The sequence below is a fragment of the Balaenoptera acutorostrata genome, chromosome X (genome assembly GCF_949987535.1).
Source record: "Balaenoptera acutorostrata chromosome X, mBalAcu1.1, whole genome shotgun sequence".
In the NCBI taxonomy this organism is placed as follows: domain Eukaryota; kingdom Metazoa; phylum Chordata; class Mammalia; order Artiodactyla; family Balaenopteridae; genus Balaenoptera; species Balaenoptera acutorostrata.
The window spans coordinates 95,687,822-95,711,985 of NC_080085.1; the positions used below are offsets into that span (position 1 = coordinate 95,687,822).

The 24,164-nt window shown below is 34.9% G+C and overlaps 1 protein-coding gene across 2 annotated transcripts in view; it reads left to right on the forward strand.

The window, feature by feature from the left end:
* COL4A5 (collagen type IV alpha 5 chain) overlaps window positions 1-24,164 on the forward strand; it is a 243,894-nt gene that overhangs the window by 97,290 nt on the left and 122,440 nt on the right. For both annotated transcript variants that reach the window (XM_007196386.2, XM_057538818.1), the window contains exon 2: window positions 18,543-18,602. In XM_007196386.2, the coding sequence (XP_007196448.2) occupies window positions 18,543-18,602 (60 nt within the window). The remainder of the gene's footprint in view (window positions 1-18,542; window positions 18,603-24,164) is intronic.

Sequence of the window (24,164 nt, forward strand, 5' to 3'; positions counted from 1 at the left end):
TGCTGAAAATGTGTATATCACCAGATTTTCTTATGAAGTTTTCATATTAAAAATGAATAATAATCATTCTAGCAGGAACAATTTATGTGTAAGCACTGTCCATCTCCTTCTACCCACAAAGTAAAATAACTGCTTTTAGTTTGAGTAGGGAAATTAAATGTTTCTTCTTCTGCTTATATTACAGCTTTATTAAGTGATTCATTGGGTTGATCTCATTTTAAAGTGATTTTAATCTGTTACTTGATTGAGTTCCCATTGTTGAATTTTCTTTGTAAGAGACTTAAGCAGGTTAAATCTCTTACTGCACAAGTGTCTTAAGCCTTAGTACTATGGGCTGCATTATGAGTTCATCACTGGAGGTGTTAACTAGGTGAGGCTGGATGGCTAGAAATGTTTTAGGTGGATATCATAGATCATATAGAGCTAAGAATTGGAAAGCTGCTAATTCTGTGATGTTGTGATCCTTACTTGTGTTTATTTTCAAATTTAGATCATGAACATGCTTATAGATACTTCCTTCCTTCAAATATTGCTTGTCCCACTTAAAAACTTTAGAAATTCTTGCTAGGGAAAAATCTACTAGAGTAACATGAAAAAAAATATTTTGTGTGTGTTACCAGTTTTCTAAGCATTTTTTTCTTTTTTCAATGTTCATAATACTTTATGTTCATCTTCTGTCATTTATCTTATTCTGTCTAATAAATACTAATTTGCTTATTTCTCTAATTCCTCTTTTTAGGTTATAAAATTTTCTAGAGAGATTAAGATATTTAATAATCTCCATACACTCCATATTAATTTGTACAGAGCCAGACTCAATAAAAACTTCTCAAATTTAATTTATGGTTACTGGTACCTAAAATTAGGGAGAAAGTCGCTCTTGATTAAGGTAGCTTACACTTGGTTTTTCTTCCTATCTGCCAATCATAGAATCTACTCTTAACAAATGCCATTCTGATTTAGGGTAATTTTCTAATGTAAAAATCCCATTTATACAAACACCATTAAAAGTATCCAGTAACCTAATTTTTTAAAAAGCTCCTCCATTTCACATATTTCCAGATGGTATCCAATAATACTTGGAAATAATAAAATTTGCCCAAAATAGGTATAGCTTCTCCACCCTAAATGTAAAATCACTAAAGCTAATGTGAGTAACTTGTCTGTGGATTTTTAAGGTTAAAGTACTTCTGGTAATAAAGCATTTGGTAATTTGTCCAGACTAGATGCCAGAATAGCTCCGTTGTCTGATACCTGATATCTTTAAATATTTGGGTTCACTTTGATCAACGTTAGTTTATGAGCATCCTTAAAGTCTGGCGTACTTCTGCCTGGTAACCTTTCTTAGGCCACCGCCTCCTTTCCCCAACATTCTTACATCCCTGTTGGAAAAAAAAATAGAATCTTGAAAACCAAATGAGTGTGTCTTTTTCTTTAGTTATCTTAAAAATCGTAATGTTTTTAATCAAGGAAACTCATTACCTATGTTAGTATTAGTGAATCACATGTGGTAGTCATCAAATTTTTAATGAGTCTCCACGTATTTTTAGTTCTAGATTTGTAGAAAGTGGCAGGTGCTGCTTTGGTTAAAAGGCTTTCAAACTGATTAATATGTTCATCTATAATTTGATTTTTAAAGAAATACATTTATGATAGTGAGAAAATGTTTCCTCTTCATAAAAAAATCTGGTAAGACATCCTGGCTTTTGCTCAGAATTTGAAAGTATATGGGAATCAGTTTGGAATATTGAAAAAGTCAAGAAACTGATTCTAGCTCTGGCACTGTCTTTGACTGGCCGTCCATTTCTTTATATTTAAAATGAGGGAGGTATATTAGGTAATTTCTAAGACCTCCTTCAACTCTGCTAACATTCTTTTATTGATAGCATTTATTTGGAAGAAATAGATCTGTTTATGGATTGTGTCAGGATATCAAATGAAGGGATGTAACAAAAGTTACGTAAATTTTTTACCCTCTGACTGTTAAAGAATGGCAACTCTGTGCCCCATCCATCCCCCAAAATGGAGGTTTTGTGTTAAGAGTAGCCAGGTCAAAGATGACTTCTGTTTTGAAATCTTAAATTACTATCTTCTAAGAGTTTATGAGACTTGTGAGAGTAGCCATTGCGTGATGATATGGCATAGTATTATATTGTATGCATATGGTATTTTTTTAACATCTTTATTGGAGTATAACTGCTTTACAATGTTGTGTTGGTATTGTATAACAAAGTGAATCAGCTACATGTATACATATATCCCCATATCTCCTCCCTCATGTGTCTCCCTCCCACCCTCCCTATCCCACCCCTTTAGGTGGACACAAAGCAACGAGCTGGTCTCCCTGTGCTATGCGGCTGTTTCCTACTAGCTATCTATTTTACATTTGGTAGTATATATATGTCCATGCCACTCTCTCACTTCGTCCCAGTTTACCCTTCCCCCTCCCTGTGTCCTCAAGCCCATTTTCTATGTCTGCGTCTTTATTCCTATCCTGCCCCTAGGTTCCTCAGAACCATTTTTTTTTTCGATTCCATATATATGTGTTAGCATACAGTATTTGTTTTTCACTTTCTGACATCACTCTGTATGACAGACTCTAGGTCCATCCACCTCACTACAAATAGCACAATTTCGTTTCTTTTTATGGCTGAGTAATATTGCATTGTATATATGTGCCACATCTTTATCCATTCATCTGTCGATGGACACTTAGGTGGCTTCCATGTCCTGGCTATTGTAAATAGAGCTGCAATGAACATTGTGGTACATGGCTCTTTTTGAATTATGGTTTTCTCAAGGTATATGCCCAGTAGTGGGATTGCTGGGTTGTATGGAAGTTCTACTTTTAGTTTTTTAAGGAGCCTCCATATTGTTCTCCATAGTGGCTGTATCAATTTACATTTCCACCAACAGTGCAAGAGGGTTCCCCTCTCTCCACACCCTCTCCAACATTTATTTTTTGTAGATTTTTTGATGATGGCCATTATGACCGGTGTGAGGTGATATCTCATTGTAGTTTTGATTTGCATTTCTCTAATGATTAGTGATGTTGAGCATCCTTTCATGTGTTTATTGGTAATCTATATATCTTCTTTGGAGAAATGTGTATTTAGGTCTTCTGCCCATTTTTGGATTGGGTTGTTTGTTTTTGGATATTAAGCTGTATGAGCTGCTTGTAAATTTTGGAGATTAATCCTTTGCCAGTTACTTCATTGGCAAATATTTCTCCCATTCTGAGGGTTGTCCTTTTGTCTTGTTTATGGTTTCCTTTACTGTGCAAAAGCTTTTAAGTTTCACTAGGTCCCATTTGTTTATTTATTTATTTATTTATTCCATTTCCCTAAGAGGTGGATAAAAGAGGATCTTGCTGTGATTTATGTCATAGAGTGTTCTGCCTATGTTTTCCTCTAAGAGTTTGATAGTGTCTGGCCTTACATTTAGGTCTTTAATCCATTTTGAGTTTAGTTTTGTGTATGGTGTTAGGGAGTGTTCTAATTTCATTCTTTTACATGTAGCTATCCAGTTTTCCCAGCACCATTTATTGAAGAGGCTGTCTTTCCTCCATTGTATATTCTTGCCTCCTTTATCAAAGACAAGGTGACTATATGTGTGTACGTTTATCTCTGAGCTTCCTATCCTGTTCCATTGATCTATATTTCTGTTTTTGTGCCAGGACCATACTGTCTTGATTACTGTAGCTTTGTAGTATAGTCTGAAGTCAGGGAGCCTGATTCCTCCAGCTCTGTTTTTCTTTCTCAAGATTGCTTTGGCTATTCAGGGTCTTTTCTGTTTCCATACAAATTGTGAAATCTTTTGTTTTAGTTCTGTGAAAAATGCTGTTGGTAGTTTGATAGGGATTGCACTGAATCTGTAGATTGCTTTGGGTAGTATAGTCATTTTCACAATATTGATTCTTCCAATCCAAGAACACGGTATATCTCTCCACCTGTTGGTATCATCTTTAATTTCTTTCATCAGTGTCTTATAGTTTTCTGCATACAGGTCTTTTGTCTCCCTAGGTAGGTTTATTCCTAGGTATTTTATCTTTTTGCTGCAATAGTAAATGGGAGTGTTTCCTTAATTTCTCTTTCAGATTTTTAATCATTCGTGTATAGGAATGCAAGAGGTTTCTGTGCATTAATTTTCTATCCTGCTACTTTGCTAAATTCATTGATTAGCTCTAGTAGTTTTATGGTAGCATCTTTAGGATTCTGTATGTGTAGTATCATGTCATGTGCAAACAGTGACACTTTTACTTTTTCTTCTTTAATTTGGATTCCTTTTATTTCTTTTTCTTCTCTGATTGCTGTGGCTAAAACTTCGAAAAGTATGTTGAATAATAGTGATGAGAGTAGGCAACCTTGTCTTGTTCCTAATCTTAGTGGAAATGGTTTCAGATTTTCACCATTGAGAATGATGTTGGCTGTGGGTTTGTCATATATGGTCTTTAGTATGTTGTGGTAAGTTCCTTCTATGCCTGCTTTCTGGAGGGTTTTTTATCATATGTGGGTGTTGATTTTGTTGAAAGCTTTTTCTGCATCTAGTGAGATGATCATATGGTTTTTCTCCTTCAATTTGTTAATATGGTGTATCACATTGATTGATTTGCGTATATTGAAGAATCCTTGCTTTCCTAGGATAAACCTCACTTCATCATGGTGTATGATCCTTTTAATGTGCTGTTGGCTTCTGTTTGCTAGTGTTTTGTTGAGGATTTTTGCATCTATGTTCATCAGTGATATTGGCCTGTAGTTTTCTTTTTTTGGGACATCTTTGTCTGGTTTTCATATCAGGGTGATGGTGGTGGCCTCATAGAATGAGTTTGGGAGTGTTCCTCCCTCTGGTATATTTTGGAAAAGTTTCAGAAGGATAGGTGTTAGTTCTTCTCTAAATGTTTGAAAGAATTCTCCTGTGAAGCCATCTGTTCCTGGGCTTTTGTTTGTTGGAAGATTTTTAATCACAGTTTCCATTTCAGTGCTTGTGATTGGTCTGTTTATATTTTCTACTTCTTCCTGGTTCAGTCTTGGAAGGTTGTGCTTTTCTAAGAATTTGTCCATTTCTTCCAGGTTGTCCATTTTATTGGCATATAGTTGCCTGTAGTAATCTCTCATGATCCTTTGTATTTCTGCAGTGTCAGTTGTTACTTCTCCTTTTTAATTTGTAATTCTGTTGATTTGAGTCTTCTCCCTTTTTTTCTTGATGAGTCTGGCTAACGGTTTATCAATTTTGTTTATCTTCTCAGAGAACCAGCTTTTAGTTTTATTGATCTTTGCTATCATTTCCTTCATTTCTTTTTCATTTATTTCTGGTCTGATCTTTATGATTTCTTTCCTTTTGGTAACTTTGGGGTTTTTTTTGTTGTTGTTGTTCTTCTTCTTTCTGTAATTACTTTAGGTGTAAGTTTAGGTTGTTTATTTAGGATGCGTCTTGTTTCTTGAGGTAGGACTGTATTGCTATAAACTTCCCTCCTAGAACTGTTTTTGCTGCATCCCATAGATTTTGGGTTGTTGTATTTTCATTGTCATTTGTTTCTAGGTATTTTTTGATTTCCTCTTTGATTTCTTCAGTGATCTCTTGGTTATTTAGTAGTGTATTGTGTAGCCTCCATGTGTTTGTATTTTTTACAGACTTTTTCCTGTAATTGATATCTAGTCTCATAGTGTTGTGGTCAGAAAAGCTACTTGATACGATTTCAATGTTCTTAAATTTACCAAGGGTTAATTTGTGACCCAGGATATGATCTATCCTGGAGAATGTTCCATGAGCACTTGAGAAGAAAGTGTATTCTGTTGTTTTTGGATGGAATGTCCTATAAATATCAATTAAGTCCATATTGTTTAATGTGTCATTTAAAGCTTGTGTTTCCTTATTTATTTTCATGTTGGATGATCTGTCCATTGGTGAAATTGGGGTGTCAGAGTCCCCTACTATTATAGATTCTTGCTGTTCATACTGAGATTTAGTAAATTTTGTTGAATAAGTGTTTCTTCATTTGCTATAGGTTTTTCAGACAATATCCAGAGACTTAAATTTTTAGTTTTTTTTTCTAGATTTCATCATTTATTGTTGTTTCGTTAGGGAGTTGGTTCATAGAGTTCCTTAAGCTGTCATTTACAAGTGGCATGGCATTGACTTTTTGAATAATCCATGCTAGTTTTTTTTATTAATATACCATATTCCAAATTTGTCTGATTTATTTCTTCATGCTGTGTCATTTTATACTTAATTGCAATTAATATAATTGCTGATATATTTCTTTTAGTTGTATTGCCTTCTCTAAGATAGCATTTTCTTTCTCTTTCTCTTTCCTCTTCTTTTGGATTTGAGTATTGTCCTTCTCTAATAATTTGGAAAACCTTGCTTATCTTCTTTTAAGGTTTATCGTAGAATTTAGAATTCCTAGGTTTTATGCTTATCTTATCAAAGTCTAAAGTAATCAGTGGCCATACTTGTTTTTTACAGTTACAAGGATCGAAGAATACTTTAACTTCACTCATCTTCTCCTGACTTACATTGTATTATCTTTTAGTACTGTATTTTTGAACCCTGCACCTATTTTTATAATTGTGTTTTATAGTTAGTATTTATTTAAATTCAATCACAAATGTACTACTTTTTTTCTCTTAATTCCTTTTTGTATTTTATTTTTAAATATTTATTTGTTTATTTATTTATTTATTTGGCTTCACTGGGTCTTACTTGTGACATGAAGGATTTTCATTGCCCCATGTGGGATCTTTGTTGTGGCATGTGGGAACTTTTATTTGCGGCATGCAGAATCTTTAGTTGCGGCATGTGAACTCTTAGTTGCAGCATGCAGGATCTAGTTCCCCAACCAGGATCGAACCCGGGCCCCTGCATTGGGAGCACAGAGTCTTACCTACTGGACCATCAGGGAGGTCCCCCTTTTTGTATCATGTATCATTAGACCCTCCACTTCATTTATATTTCCTTTCACATACAGGAGAAGATATTTGAAAGGTTTGAATTTCCTTTTGTGAAGTCCTGCTGGGGGCATACTTTCACAATGTTTGTTTGTCTAAAAATATTTGTATTTTTATCTTGTTCTTGAAAGGTATTTTCACTGGGTAAAAAATACAGGTTGAAAGTTTTCTTTCAGCATATTAAAGATGTAATTTCATGGTCTTCTGGCTTCTGTTTAATTTCTGAGAACTAATCTATAAATTAATTGTCACCCGTTTGAAGACGGTCTCTCTTCTCTTGATGCTTTTAAGGCCATGGGTTTTTTGTTTGTTTGTTTGTTTGGTTTGGTTTGGTTTTATGTTCTGACATTACACTATTTTGCATCCGGTTTGGGGTTTGTTTTTTCTTTCATTGGATATGCTGGACTTTTAGAATTACAGATATTTTTAGTTAGTTCTTAAAAACTTTCTAGCATTATCTCTAACTATTGCCTCTGCCCCATTCCCTCTTTCACCTCTTCTTCTGTAACCCAAATTACCTGTCTGCTATACCACCTCACTCTTCCTTCCATGTCTCTTAACTATTCTTTTACATTTCCCATGTGTTTCATCTCCATGTTACATTATAAATAATTTCTTTTTACTTTACTAAGTGTTTTAACTGTCTTCAGCTGCATCTAGTCTGCTGTGAAGCTCATCCATTGAATTTTAAATTTCATAGCTTTTACTTGTAGAATTCATATTTCAATTCAGCTAGGTTACTTTTTTTTTTCTTTTTTTCTTTTTTTTTTTTTTTACCGTTTCCTGGTCCCTTTATTTTCTTCAAGTTAAAAATTTTTCATCATTGTAAAAATAGTCATTATATATTTTGCGTCTAATTCTAATATTAGAAACTTTGCTGAGTAGTTTCTGCTGTGAGATGTTTCTCCTGTTTTTTGCTTATGGTATTTTGTTTCCTTGTATGCTTAGTGATTTTTGAATGGGATAGCTTATTTTCCTTTCAAAAAGGATTTTTTGGAATTCTTTGAAGCTTAATATGAAGGTATGCTCTTCTACATAGGATTTATATGTATTTCTGCCCAGCCTCTGGGAGGTCAAGGCAGTTTGAGTCCACTCTGAACAAATTTACAGTTTGAGGTTAGTGGACCACCCAGCTAAATGCTGATTTGCACTGCAAATCTGTATGAGGACCAGTTTGTGGTTACAGCTTCTCAAGGATCTTTTTCCCTTGTACTTCTCTGCTGAGACCTAAGATGTCTTTTTCTTGAAATTCCCTGAGGTTATTTTGTATGTGACTCCCTTACAATGTAAAACAAGAATCTCAAATTCTCCAAGTTTTGTAAATGCCCTTGGGGAAAAGTAGTTTCAGTGGTCAGCTTACTAGGGTTTTCCCCCCTAGATTTTAGCCTGATAAATCCTATTGTGCCTCTCTTTGAGGTTTTTAAGATATTTTTACATTTTTTTCAAGCATAAAAGTTTTTTTTTTTAAGTAGGCATATCAGTCTGGATACCTAACACCATTATTGGGGTATTATTTCCCTATGCCATTATTTTGTAGTATATATCTTAGAACACGTGAATCAGAATCACCTAGAGATGTTTATTAAAATTTCAGATTCTGGTAGCCAACCTCAAGCTTCCTGAAACAAAATCTTTAGGATGGGGGTTGTAGTATCTGAATTTTTGTGAGGTTCTGTAAGTGATCCTAATGCATACAGAAGTTTGCTTTTATTTGTACTTTTAGTCCTATATCTAGTATTTTTTATTGTAGGAGCCTGAGATCTAAATTTATTGTTTTCCGTACTTGTCCTAGTATCATATGTTGAACAATACAATCTTTTCATATCTATTTCATATGCCAACTTATATTTATAGTAGGTGTGTGTGTGTGTGTTTATGTAGATCTGTTTCTGGCCATTGTATTTTGGTTTATTGAGCTGCCTATTCATTGAGCAATACCATACTGTTTTAATTATTGTATCCTCATGATGTGTTTTACTACATGATAATAAAAAAATTTTCATACTTTTTATTATTTTCTCCCTCACTAAAAAGTATACAACATTACTATAGTTGCACCAGTTTTCTTGCTTCAACAGTGTTCAGTGACTTTGTAGAATTAAATAAGTTTTTCCACAGTTTTTGAAAGTTTTTTGGGGGGACTTATCTCCTACTGTACTTTATCCATATGTACTTAAGAAGTCCTTTAGACTGAGGTACTTAATGTTTGTTTTGCCTGACTCTTTGTTCACAAAAAAATTTGTATTTTAATTTTATTGCTTAGCATGACCACTTTTTCCTCTAGATATATTTCTGCCCATTTTTAGAAATTGAAGTGGAGTTATTTATGTTCTCTACAGAGCCATTATGAATACTCCCAAGTTCAAGGGAACTCTCTTAAGTTTGATAACAATTATTGATTATAAAACTCGTTTTCAATTGGGAAATCCCACTGAATCACAGCCTGTAAAAGCTGGACGCTACCTGAAGATATCATATTGTCTCTATAATTTTACCAAGGAGAAAACTGAGCACTAGGGTATAGGAATGACTTATCCATAGTCATCTAATGAATCAATTCCTGAGGTAAAATCAGGATGTATTTCTTGTAGCTTAGAGTTCTTTCTCTTACCATTGTCTGCTATATCATTATTCCATTGTATTTAAGTATTATTTTCATTTGTTTGGTAGGCCTAGTTTGTTTGTTTGTTTTTTGCTAGATTGGAAGTTCCTTAAAGGCAGCACCCATTTTTTTGTATAACTTATAGCCCTAATATTGTGCTTGGTGCTTATTAAGCAACTAATCAGTATTAATAGATGTTGGTAAAAAACAAATTGTTCCATTAAACAGATGTCAACTTGGGGCTGTTTCCTTGTGGGCATCATGGTTATAACTGTATGAAAAATGGCATCTAGTGGTTGGTTTGTGTATTACAGTTACCTTTTTTTTTTCTTGAACTTAGAACCGGAGCCATTATCATAACCTAGGTGGAATAAATAGAATATAAATTAAATTTTCAAGTTGAATTCAAACAAATTTTTCTGTAGATACCAAATGTTTTACATAGTGAGCTCTCTAAAGTATAACTACATGTTAAGTAATAAAGAAGTGCAAAAAGATGAAATTAGTAATTTTTAGAAAAACTTTGTGTAAAATCACTTCAAAAATGACATGTATGAGTAAAATTTTATTGTTTCTTTGTAAATTATATTAGGAGTTGGAGAATATTGTTGGTTACTGAAAAGTCAGAAATACATTTATAAAGACAGGTTACATAGTATCTTCTCCATATTGATCAATCCTATTAGGCTGTTGCTTTGCATTATTTTCAGGAACTTAATTTGTATTTTAAAAAGGTGGAACTCCTTTAAAAACGTTTTTTATTTTTTTAATTGTAATACAGTTGATTTACAGTATTATATAAGTTTCAGATGTACAACCTAGTGATCCACAATTTTTAAAGATTTTACTCCATTTATAGTTATAAAATATTGGCTATATTCCCTCTGCTGTACAATATATCCTTGTAGCTTAGTTATTTTATATTTAGTAGCTGGTACCTCTTAATCCCCTATCTCTATCTTGCCCCTCACCTCTTCTCTCTCTCCACTGGTAGCTACTAATTTGTTTTCTGTATCTGTGAGTCTGTTTCTTTTTTTGTTATATTCACTAGTTTCTTTTACTTTTCAGGTTCCACATATAAGTGGTAACACATAGTACTATATATATATAACATATAATACTATATATATATTATAAGTAAGATACAGATAATATACAGTACTTACATAAAAACTCTTAATGAAGGATGAAAATGGAATGTTACACCACCTTTTACTTACGAAACCAAAACACTATGCAAATATATTTATGTATAAAATGCAGACATACACTTCAAAGTCAAATTTTAATTGTTCTTAGATTTACAGTCATTTTATATTATCGCTGTCCTTTACTCCTCCATTAATGCATGTAATTGAGTGTTGATAATATGCACAATCTAATTCCATGAGTATAACCATTCTCATGAATCAGTATCTTCTAAAATTTATAAGTTTTACTTTGGAATCTAGAATTCATGTTTGTACAAAACACTATTATATACTGTAAATTAACCTCTGTTCCTGATACACTGTGATGTAATTTTTGTGTATGGGATTATCCTTCCCATTAGAGAGCAATGATGTACCGTCTTTGTATCTCTACGTGTGACTAACATAACCAAATGGCTGGCACATAACAGGTGATCAATAAGTATTTGTTGAATTAGTTATGTATGTTGGAATGAGTCTTGCCTTATTCATTTTTAGCACCTAACAGGTTTTCTGGCCTCTAGTAGTACTCACTTCATGTTTGATGTGTAAGTCTTAAGAGTCTGTATAGAGCTTCCAGGTTGGTGAAGCAGAATGCCTCCATGTGCCACCGTGCTGGGCTCCGAACTCCAAGAGGACTGAAGTTTCTTTGTTCTCGACCTCACCCTATGAATCTCTTCATCTGGCTCTTGGTTCCTGTGCTTTAATATCCTCAGTAATAAACCACTCATCTGCTTTCCAAGACTCATCATAACGGGCTACAGGAGAGAATGGGAAAGGAATTTTCTACATCTCCAAGCAAAGATGTGAAGAAGCCAGAAGTTGTCTTGGTCATAAGGGAGGATTGATCTTGCCGTAGGCTGCTATCTGTGCCATAGTTGGAATCTGAATCTTGAACTTTCTGAGGAGAGCATCTGAGCTTTAGAGTTCCTATCAGCCATGTGGCTGAGAAGGTCTTAGTGCTCTGGCCGGGTGTCAGGCCTGAGCCTCCGAGGTGGGAGGGCCGAGTCCAGGACATTAGACCACCAGAGACCTCCAGGCCCCACATAATATCAATCGGCAATAGCTCTCCCAGAGATCCTCGTCTCAATGCTAAGACCTGGCTCTACTCAATGACCAGCAAGCTACAGTGCTGGACACCCCATGCAAAACAACTAGAAAGACAGGAACACAACCCCACCCCTTAGCAGAGAGGCTGCCTAAAATTATACTAAGTTCTCAGAAACCACAAACACACTACTGGCTGCAGTCCTGACCACCAGAAAGACAAGACCAGCCTCATCCACCAGAACACAGGCACCAGTCCCCTCCACCAGGAAACCTACACAACCCACTGAACCAACCTCACCAACTGGGGGCAGACACCAAATGCAATGGGAAGTACGAACCTGCATCCTGCAAAAAGGAGACCCCAAACACAGTAAATTAAGCAAAATGAGAAGACAGAGAAATACTCAGCAGATGAAGGAGCAAGGTAAAACCCCACCAGACCAAACAAATGAAAAGGAAAAAGGCATTCTACCTGAAAAAGAATTCAAAGAAATGATAGTAAAGATGATCCAAAATCTTGGAAATAGAATGGAGAAAATACAAGAAACGTTTAACAAGGACCTAGAAGAACTAAAGAGCAAACAAACAATGATGAACAACACAATAAATGAAATTAAAAATTTTCTAGAAGGAATCAATAGCAGAATAACTGAGGCAGGAGAACGGACAAGTGACCTGGAATATAAATAGTGGAAATAACTACTGCAGAGCAGAATAAAGAAAAAAGAATGAAAAGAATTGAGGACAGTCTCAGGGACCTCTGGGACAACATTAAATGCACCAACATTTGAATTATAGGGGTCCCAGAAGAAGAAGAGAAAAAGAAAGGGACTGAGAAAATATTGGAAGAGATTATAGTTGAGAACTTCCCTAACATGGGAAAGGAAATAGTCAAGTCCAGGAAGTGCAGAGAGTCCCATACAGGATAAATCCAAGGAGAAACATGCCAAGACACATATTAATCAAACTATCAAAAATTAAATACAAAGAAAACATATTAAAAGCAGCAAGGGAAAAACAGCAAATAACATACAAGGGAATCCCCATAAGGTTAACAGCTGATCTTTCAGCAGAAACTGTACAAGCCAGAAGGGAGTGGCAGAACATATTTAAAGTGATGAAAGGAAAAAACCTACAACAAGATTACTCTACCCAGCAAGGATCTCCTTCAGATTCGACAGAGAAATTAAAACCTTGACAAACAAGCAAAAGCTAAGAGAAATCAGCACCACCAAACCAGCTTTACAGCAAATGCTAAAAGAACTTCTCTAGGCAGGAAACACAAGAGAAGGAAAACACCTACAATAACAAACCCAAAACATTTAAGAAAATGGGAATAGGAACATACATATCGATAATTACCTTAAATGTAAATGGTTTAAATGCTCCAACCAAAAGACATAGACTGGCTGAATGGATACAAAAACAAGACCCGTATATATGCTGTCTACAAGAGACCCACTTCAGACCTAGGGACACATACAGACTGAAAGTGAGGGAATTGAAAAAGATATACTATGCAAATGGAAATCAAAAGAAAGCTGGAGTAGCAACTCTCATATGAGACAAAAGAAACTAAAGACTATTACAAGAGACAAAGAAGGACACTACATAATGATCAAGGGATCAATCCAAGAAGAAGATATAACAGTTGTAAATATTTATGAACCCAACATAGGAGCACATCAATACATAAAGCAAATGCTAACAGCCATAAAAGGGGAAATTCACAGTAACACAATAATAGTAAGGGACTTTAACACCCCACTTTCAGCAATGGCCAGATCAATCATAATGAAAATAAATGAGGAAGCACAAGCTTTAAATGATACATTAAAAAAGATGGACTTAATTGATATTTATAGGGCATTCCATCCAAAAATAGCAGAATACACTCTTCTCAGGTGCTCGTGGAACATTCTCCAGGATAGATCATATCTTGGGTCACAAATCAAGCTTCGGTAAATTTAAGAAAATTGAAATCGTTTCAAGTATCTTTTCCGACCACAACACTGTGAGACTAGATATCAATTACAGAAAAAAGAACCATAAAAAATACAAACACGTGGAGGCTAAACAATACGCTACCAAATAACCAAGAGATCACTGAAGAAATCAAAGAGGAAATCAGAAAATAACTAGAAACAAATGACAATGAAAACACGACGGCCCAAAACCTGTGGGATGCAGCAAAAGCAGTCCTAAGAGGGAAGTTTATCACAATACAGTCCTACCTCAAGAAACAAGAAAAATCTCAAATAAGCATACTAACCTTACACCTAAAACAATTAGACACACAAGAACAAAAATAACACAAAGTTAGCAGAAGGAAAGAAATCATAAAGATCAGATCAGAAATAAATGAAAAGGAAATGAAGGAAACAATAGCAAAGATCAATAAAACTAAAAGCTGGTTCTTTGAGAAGATAAGCAAAATTGATAAATCGTTAACCAGACTCATCAAGGAAAAAAGGGAGAAGACTCAATAAAATTAGAAATGAAAAAGGAGAAGTAACAACTGACACTGCAGAAATACAAAGAATCATGAGAGATTACTACAACCAATATATGCCAATGAAATGGACAACCTGAAAGAAATGGACAAATTCTTAGAAGAGCACAACCTTCTGAGACCGAACCAGGAAAAAATAGAAAATATAAACCGACCAATCACAAGCACTGAAATTGGGACTGTGATTAAAAATCTCCCAACAAACCAAAACCCAGGACCAAATGGCTTCACAGGCAAATTCTTTCAAACATTTAGAGAAGAGCTAACACCTATCCTTCTCAAACCCTTTCAAAATATAGCAGAGGGAGGAACACTCCCAAACTCACTCTACGAGGCCACCATCACCCTGATACCAACACCAGACAGAGTTGTCACAGAAAAAGAAAACTACAGGCCAATAACACTGATGAACATAGATGCAAAAATCCTCAACAAAATACTAGCAAACAGAATTCAGAAGCACATTAAAAGTATCTTCCACCATGATAAAGTGGGGTTTATCCCAGGAATGCAAGGATTCTTCAATATACAGCAATCAATCAATGTGATAAACCATATTAACAAATTGAAGGAGAAAAACCATATGGTCATCTCAATAGATGCAGAAAAAGCTTTTGACAAAATTCAACACCCATTTATGATAAAAACTCTCCAGAAAGTAGGCATAGAGAGAACTTACCTGAACATAATAAAGGCCATATATGACAAACCCACAGCCAACATCATTCTCAATGGTGAAAAACTGAAACCATTTCCACTAAGATCAGGAAAAAGACATGGTTGCCCACTCTCACCACTATTATTCAACATAGTTGTGAAAGTTTTAACCACAGCAATCTGAGCAGAAAAAGAAATAAAAGGAATCCAAACAGGAAAGAAGAAGTAAAACGGTCACTGTTTGCAGATGACATAATACTATACATAGAGAATCCTAAAGATGCTACCAGAAAACTACTAGAGCTAATCAATGAATTTGGTAAAGTTGCAGAATACAAAATTAATACACAGAAATCTCTTGCATTCCTATACACTAATGATGAAAAATCTGAAAGAGAAACTAAGGAAACACTCCCATTTACCATTGCAACAAAAAGAATAAAATATCTAGGAATAATCCTATCTAAGTAGACAAAAGACTTTTATGCAGAAAACTATAAGACACTATTAAAAGAAATTAAAGATGATACAAACAGATGGAGAGATATACCATGTTCTTGGATTGGAAGATTCAACATTGTGAAAATGTCTGTACTACCCAAAGCAATCTACAGATTCAGTGCAATGCCTATGAAACTACCAATGGCATTTTTCACAGAACTAGAGCAAAAAATTTCACAATTTGTATGGAAATACAAAAGACCCTGAATAGCCAAAGCAATCTTGAGAAAGAAAAACAGGCCTGGAGGAATCAGGCTCCCTGACTTCAGACTATATACTACAAAGCTACAGTAATCAAGACAGTATGGTCCTGGCACAAAAACAGAAATATAGATCAATTCAACAGGATAGAAATCCCAGAGATAAACCCATGCACATATGGTCACCTTATTTTTGTTAAAGGAGGCACGATAATAAAATGAAGATAGACTTTTCAATAAGTGGTGCTGGGAAAACTGGACAGCTACATGTAAAAGAGTGAAATTAGAACACTCCCTAACACCATACACAAAAATAAACTCAAAATGGATTAAAGACCTAAATGTAAGGCCAGACACTATCAAACTATTAGAGGAAAACATAGGCAGAACACTCTATGACATAAATCACAGCAAGATCCATTTTGACCCACCTCCTAGAGTAATGGAAATAAAAACAAAAATAAACAAATGGGACCTAATGAAACTTAAAAGCTTTTACACTGCAAAGGAAACCATAAACAAGATGAAAAGACAACCCTCAGAATGGGATAAAATATTTGCAAATGAAGCAACTGTCAAAGGATTAATCTGCAAATATACGAGCAGCTCATGCAGCTCAATATCAAAAAAACAAACAACCCAATTAAAAATGGGCAGAAGACCTAAATAGACATTTCTGCAAAGAAGGTATATAGATTGCCAACAAACAAATGAAAGGATGCTCAACATCAGTAATCATTAGAGAAATGCAAATCAAAACTACAATGAGATATCACCTCACACCGGTCATAATGGCCATCATCCAAAAATCTACAAACAATAAATGCTGGAGAGGGTGTGGAGAAAAGGGAACCCTCTTGCACTGTTGGTGGAAATGTAAATTGGTACAGCCACTATGGAGAACAGTATGGAGCTTCCTTAGAAAACTAAAAATAGAACTTCCATACAACTCAGCAATCCCACTCTTGGGCATATACCCTGAGAAAACAATAATTCAAAAAGAGTCACGTACCACAATGTTCATTGAAGCTCTATTTGCAATAACCAGGACATGGAAGCCACCTAAGTGTTCATCGACAGATGAATGGATAAAGAAGATGTGGCACATATATACAATGGAATATTACTCAGCCATAAAAAGGAACGAAATTGAGTTATTTGTATTGAGGTGGATGGACCTAGAGTCTGTCATACAGAGTGAAGTAAGTTAGAAAGAGAAAAACAAATACTGTATGCTAACACATATATATGGAATCTAAAAAAAAAAATGGTTCTGAAGAACCTAGGGGCAGGACAGGAATAAAGACGCAGACGTAGAGAATGGACTTGAGGACACAGGGAGGGGGAAGGGTAAGCTGGGACGAAGTATGAGAGTGGCATGGACATACATACACTACCAAATGTAAAATAGATAGCTAGTGGGAAGCAGCCGCATAGCACAGGGAGATCAGCTCGGTGCTTTGTGTCCACCTAGAGGGGTGGGATAGGGAGGATGGGAGGGAGATGCAAGAAGGAAGAGATATGAGAACATATGTATATGTATAGCTGATTCACTTTGTTATAAAGCAGAAACTAACACACCATTGTAAAGCAATTATACTCCAATAAAGATGTTAAAAAAATAAAAATAAAAATAAGTCTGTTTAACTCCTAATGTAGTTGACATATAGTACTAAAAGCAGAGTGTATAACCTAATCACCTATATATAATAAATAGTGGCTATATAACAGTTTCAATTAGAAATGTCAAGTTTACATCTTTTATTGGAACAGTCTTTTGCAATGTGCGTGAGAGATTTCCCCCAACATCAAGCCACTGTAGTTTGCTGTTATAATCAGGAAAAGGAGTTTCAGCATGAGGGTGACGTCTAGTTGCAGCTGAGTGGGTTAGGATTTCTAACCAGAAGGACAAGGTTAGTAGTTTGTTAAGGATTGAGGGAGGTACTCTGGTAGTGATTGGAGTAAAGGAAAGCGCGGAATGTTGGGAAGGAGGCTAAGGTACATTTTAATTCATAGCCTCCCATGGCTGAACATTGATAAACATTATTTGGTATTTACATCACATAAAAATTTCTCTGATTTGATGAGAAGCATAACCCCTTATTGTACATAAATGCTGAGCTATCTACATATGTTAAACTAATTACTATTTGTTTTTCTGAGCAGTTCAGCTTCACGCCAGAGTAAAGCATAGTTCTGGATGGCAGACATCATCTGTTGTCTTCTTGTCCTACAGGTTCTTATTTTGGAGGAGTATATTTTTCTGGCTCTAGTACCTCAATTCCTCATATGAGTGAATGAAGTTGTTACGAGTGGCTATTTAGGACACCTAGGCTGTGGGAACAACTTTTGTGGTAAAGCTTGGAGCTATTAGAGACTGAGCTACTAGTGATGAAATAGTGGAAGCAAAGAAAAGAAAGGTGGTAAAAGCCAGTATGTATTTCATGCTCATGAATGCAGAAAAGCAAGTGACTTTAAGTGGCAGGCATCTTTGGCTAGTTGCCAAGGTCTTTGCTAATATAGATTGAGAGGTAATTTCTTACAAGTGATGTTAGGAGAGAAAATGAGTTCCTTAGAGCTGAAAATCATATTACAGGGCAGTTGTATGGATTTCTTTTTCATTTTTAAAAAGACATTTTTCACTTTAAAATTATAAGTATTATATTTGCTCATTTTGAAAAGTTCAAACAGAAGTGTATAAAATAAAAGATGAAAGATTCCCCAGAGGTAACCATTGTTTGCAATTTAGTATATATCCTTTCAGATGTTTTTCTGGTAGTTGTTTTACAAGTTTGGATTGTTGAATTCATTTGAGTTATAAGTCAGAGTCTGGTTTTCAGGTTCATATTTAATGATTTTCCTCCCTTTTTCTCTTCCTTATAGGCTTGCTATGGGTGTTCTCCAGGATCAAAGTGTGACTGTAGTGGTATAAAAGGAGAAAAGGTAAGATATGAGATGAGCCTTCAAAAACTTGGAAAACCAATAAAATCGTGATTTTAATATTTTTTTAAAAAAACAGGGCTTGTACTTCAGCATCTAATTAGATAAAATGAATTTTACTCTACTGCTTATTTTAGATTGCTGTAAGGATTAGACTATATCTCAGAGATCAGCAAACACTTTCTGTAAAAATCCATATGGCAAATAATTTAGCCTTTGTGAGGCACATAAGGTCTCTGTCACATATTTTTCTCCTTTTTAAAAAGTAGCCCTTTAATAGTGTAAAAAAATTATTGGCTCTTGGACTATACAAAACAGGGATCTGACTGAATTTGGCCTGAGAGCTGTAGTCTGCCAACCTCTGATGAATCTTGTTGCAGTCAACGACGTAATAGGCAAAAGAATGCAAAACACTTAAGGAACCAAACATTTATCAGGCTACTAATCTGTGCTAGTTACCATACAATTTCATGTGTTTCATGTATTTTTATCTAATCCATTTAAGTTAATGATTGGTCTATCTGTTTTCATCTCACTTTTCCCACAGCAGCATCCCTATTATATAGATATGATGATTACAGAGTAAGTATTGGTGATGATTAAATAGCATAAACCTAGCCACTATGAATCAGTGACTGACACTGAAAACAGAAGATTAAAAAGGGATAGTGAATTGTGGCCAAAAAGGAATTGTACTAGGAGGAAGGTGATTGTACCCTAGTCTTCACTCTTTGGGGCTCAGTGAATATTTTTGAATGAATTATTGAATATTACTAATGATATATGAAAAAGTTTGGGATAATATCTCAAGAGCATATTCCATTTAGGCATATAGAAGGTACACTAGCATACTAAAGGTGTTTAAAAGTCCTGGAGTAAAGAAACCTATTTGTTTGTTTTGCAGTGCTGTATTTCCAAGCTCTATTTAACCATTTAACCCACTTCCCTTCCTTCTAACAGAACACCTATTAATAATAATTGAAGAGTGTTATACAGAACCTTATTTGAATAACATTAGCTTGAGGGGAGTAGTTTTATAGTAAAGCTACTTTCTGTAGCAGTAAAAAGACCAAGAGGGATTCCTTTCTGATATTAGCAGAATGACTTTTATCAGATTAACTCTCCTTAAGATAAGAAGTAAACACTCTGGACAAAATATAACAACTATTTAATAGTACAGGAGAGTGGCCAAAGTAGGAAAAAAGTAGAGAGGAATCTACCTTTTAAAGAAGGGAAGTACAGTGGGCAAGTTTGCACTTATGTGCCTTTTCTCCTGGGTGGGCACTTCAGTCTGCAGGGCAAAGGATGGCAAGAACCCAGACAGAAAAACAAAGTCTCAGTGGCTTGAGAAGTCAAGGACAGAATTGAGGATGCCAGAATGGCTGGAAAATGATGGGAGATATGCTGGAATGGAGGGAGTCACAGAATGGAGAGCCCAAAAATCTGCTTGTAAATGCAGCCCAAATACTTGGTTGGACCCTGGACTTTATATGTATAGGGGAGGATTCATGCAACCCAGCAAGAAGGAACAGCTGGAAGCCTGCAATAAGTGAACATAGACTTAACTGCTGTCCACTGAAAGGAAAACAGAGTTCTAAGTGTTAGTTCAGCTGAGTTAGCTATTTCCTAAAATAAAAGTTCAGTACTTTTTAGACAATATAAAAGAATCCAGTATGTGTACATATTAACTACAATGTCCAATATGCAATTAAAACTTACTAGACATGTGAAGTAACAAGTAAAAGCGACCCATGGTCAAGAAAAAGACCAATCAATGAAAACTAACTCTGAAATAACACAGATGTTAGAATTTTTAGACAAAGATTTAAAGCAGATAGGATAAATATATTTGTTGATTTAAAGGGAACTCTGCTAATAATGAGTGAACAGATAGAGAATCGCAACAGAGCACTGGAAATTGTGAAATAAAAAGGAGGGAAATCTAGATTTGAAAAGCAAAATGTAAGAAAGAACAATTTACCAGGTGGGCTTTTAACAGCAGAATGAAGAACACTGAAGAAAGATGGACAAATAACTTGAGAAATACACATTACCTAAAACTAACTAACTAACTAAATGAAGCAAAATATGACTAGCCTTATATCTACTAAGGAAATTGAATTATCAAACTCTTCCCACACACACATAAAAATTCCAGTCCAGAAGTTTTCACTGATGAATTATATGAAACATTTATGTAAGAGACAATATCAATCTTGCATAAACTTAGAAAATGGAAGCATTAGGGCTGACGTCCAGCTAATTTTATGAAACAAATATGTCCTAATACCCAAACCAGACAAAGATAAAATTTTAAAAATCATTAAGCTATAGCTCATTAACATAGATGCAGAAATGAAGAACAGAATTTTAGTAAATCAGATCCAATGGCATATAAAGTGGATAATGTGTTCTTACCAAGTGGGGTTTATGCAAGGAGTGCATGGTTGGTTTAACATTTGAAAATCAAACTTATAATTCACCATATTAAAAGACTAAATACAAATTTTAAACATAAATAAGCCCACCATGTAACTATCTCAGCAGATGCAAAGAAAGCATTTACCAAAATCCATCATGGATTTTTTTTTTAAGGCAAGGCTTTACTGGGGCCCCTGCTGCAGCAGGGGTAGGGGTGCATCCAGGGATCGGGCCAGAGGGGTGGCTTAGGTGTTTTGCCCACCCCTCTGGTGGTGTTGTGTGCAGGGGGCATGCTCAGTACCCTGCTTTTGCTCCAGGCTCTTCAAAAGTGGCAGTTGGGTTTTTTGATCTTTTGTTTCTTTTTGGGTCCAGAATTTGCCCCAACTGCACATGCATGCGGTTATTTTTAGTCCCATATAGTTTCTGTGTTATTTTTAGTCCCATATAGTTTCTTTGTGTTTTGTTGCTCGAGGAGAGGTGTGTCCAGGTGCAAGCATTGCAGCACTGCAGCATAGGGTCCCAGGTCCCAGCCTGTTTCTGATAAAAAATCTCAGCTAACTAGAAATAATAGAACTGATTTCCTCAGTCTTAAGGAGCATCTACCAAACCCCTGTAGCTAAAATTATATTCAGTGGAGAAAGACTACATTGCTTTCTCCTAAGTTCAGTAACATGTCTGCTCTCACCATTTCTATTCAACATCGCCAGTGCAGTAACACAAGAAAAGGCAAAGGAAAAGCATCCAGACTAGAAAGGAGGAGTAAAGCTGTCTCTTTTTTTGTGGATGAACAATACTAAAATACTCCTAAAACTTGTGAGTGCAGAAAGATCACAGGATAAACATAACCAATAAGATAAGATCAATAAACAAAAATCAGTTATATGTATATATTTTAACAATGAAAATTAGGAAATTGGAATTATAAAAATGCCTTTTGCAAGAGCATCAAAAATTTAAAATACATAGGAGCAAGTCAGTCAAAAATGTGCAAGTCCAGTGCACTGAAAACTACAAAAGTATTGTTGAGAGCAATAAAAGAACACCTGAATTAATGTAGGTATATATCATGTTCAGGGATTAGAATACTCTATTACTAAGATGCCACATCTCTCCAAATTTTTCTACAGATTCAATAAACATTCTTGCTTTTCTTGTAGAAATTAACAAGCCGATTCTAAAATTCAGATAGAAATGCTAATACAGCTTTTTAAAAGAATGAAGCTGGAGTATTTATATTACACAATTCCAAGACTTAGTCTAAAACTAGAATAAATGATAGTGTGCTAGTAGTTAAAGGATAGACATATAGATGAATGGAACAGAATAGAGTCCATAACTAGACACGTAGGTGCATGATGAATTGATTTTTTTACAAAAGTGCAAAGGCAAATCAGAGGAGAAAAGATAGTCTTTTCAACAAATAGTACTGGAAGAATTGGATATGCATATGCACAAAAATGAACTTTGACTCATTGCTTGCACTGTTTACAGAAATTAACTCAAAATGGATCATAGACCTAAATATAAAACCTAAATCTATAAAGCCTAAATCTACAAATCTTTTAGAAGAAAACAGGAGAAAATCCTTGTGACCTTGGGTTAGGTATCAATAGATATTGCTTAGATATGACACCAGAAAACATGATCCATTAAAGAAAAGGCTGATAAATTGTATCTCATCAAAATTAAGAACTTATTCTTTTCTGAAGATATTGTTAAGAGAATGAAAAGACAACCTACAGTCTAGGGAAAAATGTTTATGAATCACATATCTGATAAGAATCTTGAAACCAGAATATATAAAGAAATCTTAAAACGAAATAATAAAACAAACATCCCCAAATAAAATTAAATTAGAAACAAATTGGAAAAAGGTTTTAAGACACTTCCCAAAAGAAGATATAGATATGGCAAATAAACATTTGAAAAGATACTCAACATTATTAATTAGGAAAATGCATAATAAAACCATAATGAGATACTACTATAAACCTATTAGAATGTGTAAATATTAAAGTATAACCATACCAAATATAGACAAGGGTGTGGAGCAACTGGAACTATCATAGATTGCTGGTGCAAATCTAGAATCATGTAAACACTGTGGAAAATAGTTCGGCGGTTTCTTAAAAAGGTAAACATAAACCTGTCATATGACCCTCTCTGTTCCTAGGCATTTACCCATGAGAAATGAAAGCATATGTCTATACCATACTTGTACATGATGTCATGATAGCTCTATATGTAATAGCCAGAAACAGGAATCAACTCAACTGCTTTTTAACAGGTGGATGAATCAACAAATTATTGTACAGCTGATCCTTGAACAACACAGATTTAAACTGCATGGGTCTACTTGTATGGAGATTTTTTCAATAAATACCTAGTACAGTACTGTACAGTCTGCAGTTGGTTGAATCCACAGATGCAGAACTACAGATTTGGAGTCCAGACTGTAACATTATACTCAGATTTTTAACTGTACAGGTGTTGATGTTCCTGACCCCCCCATGTTGTTCAAGGGTCAAATATATATTTATACAATGGAGTACTACTCAGTGATAAAAAGGAATAAACTATTGACACACCTCTAAATCTCAAGATAATTATGCTGAGTGAAAAGTTAGATTAAAAGGGTATATTCTGTATAATCCCATTTATGTAAAATTCTAGAAAATGCAAATTAATCTATGGTGATAGAAAGCAAATCATTTATTGCCTGGGGGTATGGGTGGAGGTATGAGGTAGATATAAATGGGGGTAAGGAAATTTTTTTTAATATTTATAATGTTTACTTTAGTATTGTTATTTTTTAAAGACTTTATTTTTTTAGAGCAGTTTTAGGTTCACAGAAAAATTGAAAGAGATACAGATTTCCCATATGTGCCCTGCCCGCACACATACATACATGCACAGCCTCCCCAACTATCACCATCCCCCACCAGAGTGGTACATTTGTTACAGCTGATGAACCTACATTGATATGTCATTATCATCCAAAGTTTATAGTTTACCTCAGAGTTTACTCTTGGTGTTATACCTTCTGTGGGTTTGGACAAATGTATAATGACATGTATCCATCATTATATTATCATACAGAGTATTTTCACTGCCCTAAGAAAACTCTGTGCTCCACCTATTCAT